Raw genomic sequence first — 10,821 nt, forward strand, 5'->3', positions numbered from 1 at the left:
AAGCGCCAATGCTAGTTTTGAAAAAGAGCCAATTTATCTTCAGCTACCAATGAGCTTCAGATCGAACGAGATGGATGAATGCTTTCATTAAAGTCTCAAAATTAAACCCTTATAAACAGCAGATGGTTTTTACGAAAACACTTGACGATGTAAATGCAAACCACCGCAGGGCTACAAATCATTTCATCTAGAATAAAACAGGCTTCTTCTTAACCGTCACAAACACTTTCCGGTGTTGAATCAAAGTGTTGTAGGACTATAAATAATTCTTCAGGACTTGATCAAACTCCCCATCAACCATTATAAACACACCATACTGCATACCAAACCACCGCAAGATTAGACATTAGGCTGAAGCAAGCTGCATAAGGCCATCGCAACTGGCACGTTGAAAGGACGAATACATTGATCGACCAGCAAGTGCTTCATGTCGTAAGTCGTACATTAAGCCACGCATAGTACCAAAGCATATGAAAATTGCGCTAGAAAAGGATATACCCTTGAAAAGAACAGTTACACTATTTGAGTTACACCATTTTTAAAACAAAGATCGGTCTCAAGAGATACGTAGTGCATGGTTTAAAATTTAGATTGTGAAAACCGACTCTCATGAAGATTATTCCCGACCTACTTCACTGCTGTGATGTCATACGAGCCCAGCATTTAACAAAAATGTTTAGCATTTGATGTCCTATAACACAGGGTCTAGAGAAATTTCAACTTTATAACTTTATGAAACTGCAGTCGCTTTGAAGATAAATCCGATGAAAGATTTAAAAGACTTATTCTCTCCGGTGAACTCTAGGCAACTGTTGAAAGTTTCTCGCAAAATTTTCGCTCACGGGAAAGGCAGAAGACGAGAAACATTTATTTGGTATAACAAAGGTATATACCGAAGCACGATAAACGCCTATGTGTAAAAGTTAATATATCTTGGCATGAAGCGAATTACCACTTCTCACATTTCGTTGCAAGATCTTTCGAAAAGTACAAGCGAAAAAGGCGAAAAGAGCTCCTCCAATTTTTTCTATCCGAAAAGAAATTGAGTGGCAAGGAATATCAAGACCCTATTTGGAGCCTATGGCGACAAAAATCGTGATTGTTCCATAGCGATTACAACAAAGATTCCAACATTACGAGGTGACATTTTACTAAACATTTTCATCACATTCGAGAAACAAAAAACCATTTGCTACAATAATAATCAAACATCAGCCAATTATGACCAACTTTCGCCGACAATTTTACACGTCCGAGTCGCCCTAAAAAAACGGAATCCTAATTAGTTGCCATATTAGTCCTAGTTCCTTCTTTACTTTGCCCCCTCGAAGCAGGTGCAAACAGGATTTAGTCTAGAGAAAAAGTTTACAGAATTTATTCTACCCCAAGTACTTTCTTAAACACCAAAAGAGGCAGAGACTTGGGGGGAAATCTACGCTGCGGAAAGAAAAACACCGGCTCTCTAATAATGATCTTATGCATTTAATCTTTTTTACAGAAAGCTAGTTTGAGTATCAAACCCTAATCTGAATTTTAACAAACATATTATAAAACCGACCAATCGGGCTGAGAAGGGATGGCGCAGATGGCGAATTTGCATGCATAGTCCATATCCCCTTTCCCCCCCTCCCCCCCCTGCGAGAATGTACAGGGTAAATGTTGACATATCATCTCGGCCACTCTTCCATTGAGTTCTCTAAACGCATTTGGAGAAGCATGCCGACCGATAATCGGAAAAACTGTCATGCGAAACTATGGCAGAACATTCAGGTCGTGTGAAATCTGATATGAATTCTACTTTTTTATTTCAAGCTCGGTTTTAATCATTTAAACTGATTGCTGCAACTGACGTGTAATATGTGATCGTTGATTCGTATAGTGTTTTCACTTTGTTAGGGTGAAACAATGACCGCCTCGGTTATTTAAACTATTTGAGAATGAGACCAGTTCAGTGGATTTCAAGTAGGTTTTGTTTGCAAGATTACTACACAAATAGAATGGTGCTTCTAAGTATGCTGTATAACAAAGCTAAGAGAAGCCAAATGAAAGCTCCATCCGAGTTTCAGTAGTTAGATTACTTAAAAATTAACATGATAACCCCAGTATATACTTTAAAAAAAAGTTACTGGCACTGGTCTTGTTCTCGCATTAGAGTGAAAAGTGCGCGCTTCGATTATTTATGCTTTTTGAAAATGGGGCCTTCTCTTAATTAGTGGACTTTGCAGAGCTTTGGGTTGTTAAGACACGAACACAAAAGATTTTGTATATACTGAGAAGATGAAAAGAGATTTGGAAAACTGGCAATTAAGTACTTAAGGACTGTCAAGTTTGACTGATTTCGATGGCTTGTTTTAGGCCGAAATTAAGTCCAACCTTTACAAGCCTTTGATCGTCATAACAAGCGAGTAAACTTTTTAGTCTCAGGAAGCGCCAAACCTTGGGATGCATAAATAGAATATATAAAATAAGACAGAAGGTCAATAAGGATTATAAATTTTTAGCTCTGCCGTCGATTTTTGAAGATGCTGATTATAACGTGTATCTCGGTGACACGAAGAGACATCCTACGATTATGACAAATCTGTTTGAAACAGGCCGTTGTTATTAGGTTTGGAGCGATACCAAAACTGTCCTCTGTGACTCTGTTAAAACAACTTGATTGCTCATTGAAAATCAACAAGGAAACTTCATGTGAAATAAAATATGATGTTGATTTAGGGTCGAGTAATAAGCTAGCGAAAAGACGGTGGCTACCAGTCGGAAATTAATATGTTTACACAAGTAGATGGCTTGAGAAATGTATATCGAACTTAATTAAGTTAAGCTTTACTCTCCAAAATTTTTCACTTACAAAAGTTGTTATTATTATGATTAGCAGTGCTTCGTGTAATTATTCAGGAAATGGTTGAGTCATTTAACAAGAGAGGCTTTTTCTTTCACCAAAAAGATCTCAAGCATCGAGATTGTAACTGCGCATTTGACAAAGTTTGTCCAGTTTTGGGACCAAAGTTGTCAGAGTTTGTCAAAACATTGCTTTTAGACATCTGCCTATGGATACACCTTTTACTTCATATGGTCACGGACTTTTACCGTGCATTTTGATTAAAAATGTTTGAGATTAAAATGGTGTTGGATGACGTTCTTGTCTAGACTGTGGTTGAATTTAAAAAATTTATACTCATCAAAGAGAATTTTGTTCGTTTTATGGCTTTGTGAGCAAATCTAAGCGTTTTTCAGCCACAAAAAGCATACTCAGCTCGTATTCCTGATTTCAAAAAATTCATTGGATAATTTCCCATCTTGATAACTCGCTGTAATTGTTATTACTATGGTTACCGACTGAAAGAAACTCCAAGCAAAAGCCTAATCTTGCTTGTGAAGAGGAAAGGCTGTTTCGTATAAATCTATTAAAATCACTTACCGATTTTGCCCCAATACTATTTAACTATTGGCGACTCATCGGAAAGTCGTCTATCATCCGAAAAATATGAAATGAAATGAAAGAGAAAGAAAAGCTTTCAAAAGAAAGCTTTTATTAACATCAATTTACCTCCATAATAGATAAAAACAATACGCCAATGCATCAGCTTTTCTCGTCGGCTCTTAACAGACAGCCATTAACAAGCCATCTGCCCTCTGCGTTAACTGACCAATTAGATGAAAGAATTCAGACTATCCGATTAGACTTGATTCTCTGCTGCTGCTTTATAACAGAACATTAGCCCGTCAAGAATGCTATATGGGCTACAAAAAGCTGTATCCAGTTGAAAACCTGCCACCACAGAAAGCAGAAGAAATTCCAAAAACTTGGACTCTAGGGGGACTTCATCAGCGCGTTTGGTAAGTCCTGGAAACGTCTGAAAAATACTACGTGTTATTTTCTTTTCCATAAATCAATTAATATAATGTTAAAAAATTCAGAAGTGTTTTCCAATTTTCCTTTTGTGCTTTCTGTGCCATATCTAAAGCGATCCACATCTTCCTTTCATAAAATTGTGACACGTACTAATTTTTTCTTTTTTTTAATTGAAAGTTGTAGATATCTCCATCAATACTCACGTTTGTTAAAGGCTCGCTCAAGTTTTCGAAAATTTTGTAGTCGTTATTCGTTTTTTAATGTGTAAAATGCTGATTTTACTGATTTACTTACATGTTATCTGCGATTAACAGCAAGCTCCGAATGTTAAAAAGGTGATTTTACCATAAATGGTTTTTTACTCGTTTCACTTAATTCTGCAAGCGTGAGAGGAAAGGAAAGGGAGCTAATCGTGCCTTTTTTTTTTTGTTTCCTTTTGCCAGGTTTAATTTCGTTGGGTTGGTCCTCTAACATAGCAATTGGTTAGCTTCCGCAAAAAAAAAAAAGTTAAAAAAAACCGTAATGTGCAGAGTGTAAGTTTAGTACATAGAAGACTTCGTGTTCTACTCGGCAGAATTTTGCCGTTAAAATAATGAAGGCTTGGTTGAAAATTCTGAGTATCATTTGAACTATTTTTCAACTGCTTCTAAATTCGTCAGAAATTACATGAATTATGTTCTCATCGATACATTAGTGTTAAATTTCGTGAAATGAACTCGCTGATTGCCTGATTTAGAATGAGACACCAATATATTGGGTGCTATAATTTTTTGTCTTGACAGGTTGAAAATCGGTGCATTGCATGCATTTGCATTTTGCTTCTTTCTTCCTTCGTAACTAGATATTTTATCTTATTCGGAAGGTTTGAAGTACTTAAACACCAAAACGAGAAATGAAGACAACAGCTATGCTTCAGTTCGGGTTACCACGACATAAGGAAATATTTCAAACCAGCCTTTTCACGCTTTTGTTTTGAATGTGAACGACAGATGTTTCGTATCAGGACCTTTTCAAGTTAACCTACTCTCAACTGAGTATATAAAAGCGGCTAAAAATATTGAAAAACCCAATCTTGGTATAATTAGACAGTCTATAATTATTAAAAGTAATTTCTATTTCGATTGGTCGGGAAAACTGACATGAACACGTACTTTCGTTACGATGATAGATTTTTGCTCACTCCCAACCGTCACCGAACTAGTAGGTTGAAAATGTTCAGATTAATTGTTCCAAATTTTGGGATTAGACGGATAATCCAAAAAGACTATTATTCATTTCTTTATTCAGTCCAAGATGATATTTGCGCCCTGAGCAAACTTAGCATTTCCCTTTGACCAATTGTGGTAAAAAATTAAACACTTCGCGGTTCACTGTGTAAATATATGGAGCGTAATGGATCAAGGCCGGATTATCTTCGAAAGACGCGTGTGTTTACTTAATACTCCTGAAAAAATTCGATTGACGATGAACATATCGAAAGATTGAACATGATAACGCAGTACTGATAGAACGAATTGAATTAAGAGGGTAAGTTCCTAACGAAAATGTCGAGCTGCATCGGTGGGAATGGGGCGGTGTATGTTACGAGATAGGTTGGTTCTATCAATTGAGTTGATGGTGTAAATTAGCCAACGTAAAGTGATTCTAAAGGTGAAGTTTTCGAGCTGGAGTCACTTATGGTTGCTTTAAGAAATTTTCGTTCGAGAATAATCTTCTTATCAATAGAAATATCGAAGAAAATTAAGATTAGCAAACATTTCTCGGCAGAAGCATCTGCTATCTTCGGATTGAGTTCAACACAAAGAACAATAGAACGATAAGAAGGATTAATCTTGATTGATAAAGGTGGAAGAAACATTGATTTACTGTCCAAAAAAGACTGATTTTTAAATAACCGCAGATGCGCGCACACTGACGTCCAACTCTCGTTTGAGTACTTTTTTTTTCACGCGCAAGAATTTTTTTTTTCTGTGTAAGTTGCACTTAAGAATGCAAAAAAAAGCTCTCGGTATTCAGGATAATCATGACTGCTTCACGTTTTCCATTCGTACTCGATTCCTAGAAGACTCCAGCCATGCTAATGACAAAGAGGGCACAAAAATATTTTAAGTCTTCAATTCGATATTAGATCTAATTTGCAATCTTTTTCTGAGAGCGAACGTTTAATTTTCACGAAAAAAACCCGCACAGAAACTGGGAACAGAGTTTTTCAAACCCACGTCTTCTCATTTGGAAACTGGCTCCTAGCTCCTCTTACCCTCAACTCTTGTCACCCCAAGCTCCCAACCCTAACTCGCTCGTCTGACGGAAAAGCTTTCAAGAAGGAGGCTATTCGTGAAAGTACCAGTAAACCTAACTTTCAAGGAAACCTTCTGAATTTTGAATAAAGTACTTTAATATTAACTTTCAGATACACCTAATTGAAGGAATTTATGTTTCCCCAGAAAAAAGATTCAATTCAAGACACCTCGGTTAAACTGAAGCTTTCTCTCGCGGATTATCAGCTGCCATGAAGAAAACGAGACAAGTAGAGCCGATCCTGGACTTGAGACTGGAAAATAAAGTATCAACACCAAAAAGTATCACTCGAACTGGAAGAAGAACACAAATGGCGACCATGGTAGTTGTGAGCTTGATAGGCATGACTGGTCTGACGGTTCTTACAATACTAGACGCTTTAAAAGCCAGTCAGGTCACTACAAAAATCAAAACATTGCAAGCTAGCATAAACCTGAGCATCGAAGTCGCGGGCCTCATTCACAGACTGCAAATTGAGCGAGGAACAAGAGTTTTACACTTCAGTTCAGATCCACAACAGGGAATATGGCCTCGGGTTTTAGAAGCTGCAGAGGAAACTGATGAGGTGGCCCAAAATCTCGCCAGGTGGCCACAAGATAAACGTGAAACGTATAATTTTAACAGCCTGGAGACATTTCTGGCGCTGGTAAATAACCATCGTAACTCTCACCCTTCCAATAACAGCACAATCAAAGAAGAAATCACGTTTTACACACAAATAATTACAAACCTGTTTGATTGGTCTTTCCGCAACGTCCAGCAAACAGACCAAGACATTCTGTCGGACTACATCGGGTACCAAATGCTCCTTATTGGCAAAGAAAGAACTGGTATTGAGCGAGCTCTTGGAGGTTCATATTTCAGTCGAGGATATTTTCAAGATACAAATGATTTACTCTGGTATGCAAAGCAGAATCAGCTGGGACAGGACAAGTTACAGACGAGCATGCAACTTGTGCCGGAGATTAAAACAATTTATAATAAATCTGTTGAAGCTTCTAACAGGACGATTTTGGTTACTGTGGAGCAAAAAAGAAAAGTTATCTTAGGCAATAAAAAGCAAAACGCGTCAGTGGAGTTGGGAGTAGAGTGGTTTGATATCATGACTGTTTACATAAATGCATTACTTAAAGTTCAAAAGGAGGTCGGGACACTGATCCTTGACAAACTTAAGGAGAATGTAAGCTCAGCAGAGAACGACTCGATACTTAAGTATTCAGTTTTTGCCTTCGTTCTGTTGATTATGCCCTGCTTTGTGTTCATTGTTTACACGATCCAAAGATACGCGAACAAACTTCATCAAACAACGAAACAGCTGAAGGAAGAAAAACATAGAGCAGATTGTCTTCTTTACCAAATGCTGCCGTATCCTGTCGCCGAACAGCTCAAGGGTGGGCAGACTGTCAAAGCAGAGCAGTTTGAAAGCGTGACTGTCTTTTTCAGTGATATCGTGGACTTCACGCAAATCTGTGCCAGTATCTCACCCATGGAGGTGACCCACATGTTGAACCAACTTTATGGAATCTTTGACAACCACATCGACAAATACGATGTCTATAAGGTGGAGACGATCGGTGACGCCTACATGGTTGTATCAGGCCTACCAGAGAAAAATGGGCACAATCACGTCACTGAGGTGTCCCTGATGGCTCTTCATCTGGTGGAGCTCATGAAAAGTGTTCATTTTGGCTCCGATGACGGAAGAGATCTCAGTGTAAGAATAGGTATACACACGGGTGAGTTTTTGAAGTTATCTCTTGGATTTCTGGAGGTAACCCCGTAGCCGGTTTCGTTATAGTTATTTTAAATGTCTGCATTCTTCGCATACAATCATTTCTTATATTTCGTAGATACTTTTAATCATCACAAACGAACAATAACTGGCAATAAAATTTGATGTATCAGATTTAAATTTTATTAGCTTTAAGTATATATTGAATGGTATACTTCCATTCGTTCTTCTATTATTTCGTGAATTTAGTCTGCGCCTCATTAAAAAGGAAGACAAAATCTTTCATTTTTTGCAATTCTATATTTTTGTTAACTTCTTCACTCATTTATTTCCAGGTCCTTGCGCGGCAGGAGTTGTAGGGAACAAAATGCCTCGCTATTGTTTGTTTGGGGACACTGTGAACACCGCATCCAGAATGCAGACAACTGGATTGCGTAAGTCTTGTTCCAAAATTTTTGTCAACATAAAAAATGTATAGTTACACTTATAGAGCCCCGGGTTCAATTCAGTTCAGCGCGGCCTGACTTGCATTGGTGATATGCATACATGAAAAACAAATGGAATGTATTCTTTTTTTTTTTCTTATCTATGTTGAGTAGGATGGTGGAGTTCGTCCTTGCTCTGAGGGATTTTCTCCAATTTGTGTTTCGTTTGTTTGTTTGTTTGCTTGTTGTTTATTTACAAATCGTTAAAAAAATTTACAAAGATCGTTGATTATTTAAAACCCAAATACTTCACATTTCAGCCCAGAAAATCCATGTGAGCAAAGATACAAAGGACATGCTGGAATCTATCGATGGTTATCATCTGGAATTCAGAGGATTAGTTGACGTCAAAGTATGACATTTTTGCCATTGTTATATAGGGTCAAGTGAGGAATAAGACCTGGGACTGAATCCTCATGTACAATCTTTTTAGTTCGCCCTGTGGAAAGGAAAAAAAAAACCTAAAGAGAACAAGTAACACAACGATAGAAGACTTTTTTTGCATATTTTTCTCAAAATTACGCGTTTAAATTACTGGTGAGTCTCGACCCAGTCTTTTTGGTCAGAATATCTGACGCGCGAAACGACGAAGAGTATCACTACTCCCAACTGGCTGGGATGCTAATCCCTCGCAGCATTTCATTACCCTTCCCGGTACCAATGTATTCTCATGGGTGGAGAGAGGCACTGGATAGCAATTAATTTTTTTCTTTCAAATACATCAACACACTGACCTGTTCAGCGCTCTCACCAACATTGCTCGAATTAAACTAAAAACCTCTTTACAAAACACATATCTCACACCGTCTTGTTTTATGTACCAGGCTTATTTAGTACTGACAGTAAAATGTTTTTTTTATCTCCCTTTTAGGGCAAGGGTGCAATGGAAACCTACTGGCTTTTAGATAATACGGCGCCGTGTGTTTCACAAACGAATGAGAGACCAGATGAAGCAAGTAGTCATAGGTATCAAGTTAGAATCTGAGCTCGCCTTAACACCTCTCACACTAGGCTCCTCTCGGAAACACAAGTAGAAAGTGTTAGCTCTCACTCTTATGACAGGTGATCAAAAGAGTAAACAAGGAGGTTACTTTCAGGAGGGGTTCATTTGGTCTTAAAGGTCTCTATTCAATTTGTTTTTACATCTCAATTTTTTTAATAGCTTTCACCATTAAGGTGCGGGATACACAAGCGAGGCTCCAAATTATGTGTGCCGTTAAGAGAGGCACTGTGTCTTGACCAACAACACAACGCATTGACCCGGCCAGGTCTCAAACCCAGGCCTCTCGACACGGAGTCCAGTGCACTGAACATAACGACATAACGATACACAAAAGATGTAAAGAAGTTATTTACGATGATACTAATTTTTAAAAAAATCCAGAAATAGACTGTAAAAGATCGCATTTGATGGTGGTCAGTTACAAATTCTACGTCTCTTTCCTGGTTGTTCAGGGTAGAAAAAAAATCGAATAGAAAGTATTTCATCTATCTGCATCCTCTAGTAGGTAGACAGATTAAAATTTTCTAGATCAATTATAGGGCTGGGTTGTTCAAGTTACACTTTACCTGAGCCAGGGTTTCATGTAAAATATTTCAATGAGTTTTATAGCTATACAAACAGATCAACTGTATATATTTTGTATCGCCTTTGCTTTCATATAGTAATGAAACCATACACACAAAAAAAACTTTGGCTCATAGATACAGTTTTTTATAAAAGGTACAAAAATAATTCTTACTTTTCAAATTCAGAAGTAGAACTTATCGGCTTTATAACAACCCAAACATCAAAATCAAAGCTTCTTATTAAATGTCGGTAGGTCGCGCGAAATAATTGTTTCAAAACTTTCATGACCCTAGCCAACTCTCTTAAATATCCTTCACTCCGAGATTGATCAATTGACTATTTCATCTCACAACACCAAATTACCAGACCTTGAATTATATGTCACGTGCGGCAAGTAGAAAATTGATACTGAGAAATTGGGAGTGAAAAATCTAAAATGTGAAGGTCATTCGTAACATCATGTGAAAGATTCTGCACATTGTCGCGCTTTGTGTTCAGCGGATAGCGGTTTTAGATCACGCCTCTACCGGTTTTCAACTCAAGATAAAAGAGGTTATTCATATTCAAAGAGAACAACCATCCTTGAATCAACAATTACACCATGTAAATCTAAAACTATCCTTTTAATTCTCACACTTTCATCCTTTACCTCTTTTCTTGTTGTCACTATTTATCATAATTAACATTGTTCTACTTACTATATACTTCAACTTCCAACGCTTTGTACATTGATTAACTGAAGATGACAGAAGTTTCTGTCGAAACATGTTTTACAGACTTAAAAGTTAAGTCGCTTTCTTTACATTCTACAATACGAATACAATGCAAGCAGCTCAGTAAGTGATATTAATGATTGTAAAACCGTTCAAGCCACTTTACA

The 10,821-nt window shown here is 37.5% G+C and overlaps 1 protein-coding gene across 4 annotated transcripts; it reads left to right on the forward strand.

The window, feature by feature from the left end:
• Positions 1 to 240: 240 nt before the first annotated feature.
• Positions 241 to 10,821, forward strand: LOC131791719 (uncharacterized). 4 transcript variants are annotated; one of them, XM_066173817.1, is made up of 7 exons: positions 241 to 432; positions 3,562 to 3,840; positions 6,301 to 7,890; positions 8,222 to 8,320; positions 8,632 to 8,723; positions 9,243 to 9,337; positions 9,534 to 10,821. In XM_066173817.1, exons 3-7 carry the CDS (start codon positions 6,366 to 6,368, stop codon positions 9,544 to 9,546), a joined length of 1,824 nt encoding a protein of 607 aa, XP_066029914.1. In that variant the 5' UTR covers positions 241 to 432; positions 3,562 to 3,840; positions 6,301 to 6,365; the 3' UTR covers positions 9,547 to 10,821. The 4 variants fall into 4 exon arrangements, with proteins under 4 accessions (XP_066029914.1, XP_066029913.1, XP_058965077.2 ...); XM_066173816.1 differs by having other exon boundaries at positions 9,243 to 10,821; XM_059109094.2 differs by having other exon boundaries at positions 3,715 to 3,840; positions 9,243 to 10,821.

This window comes from Pocillopora verrucosa, chromosome 10 (assembly GCF_036669915.1).
Source record: "Pocillopora verrucosa isolate sample1 chromosome 10, ASM3666991v2, whole genome shotgun sequence".
Lineage (NCBI taxonomy): Eukaryota > Metazoa > Cnidaria > Anthozoa > Scleractinia > Pocilloporidae > Pocillopora > Pocillopora verrucosa.

Bases quoted from the DNA above. Each gene is read 5' to 3' on its own strand.
- LOC131791719 (XM_066173816.1), top strand. From the start codon at position 6,366: ATGAAGAAAACGAGACAAGTAGAGCCGATCCTGGACTTGAGACTGGAA. The intron at 8,321-8,631 runs GTAAGTCTTGTT...TTCACATTTCAG, and splicing joins AATGCAGACAACTGGATTGC to CCCAGAAAATCCATGTGAGC. The intron at 8,724-9,242 runs GTATGACATTTT...TCTCCCTTTTAG, and splicing joins GAGGATTAGTTGACGTCAAA to GGCAAGGGTGCAATGGAAAC.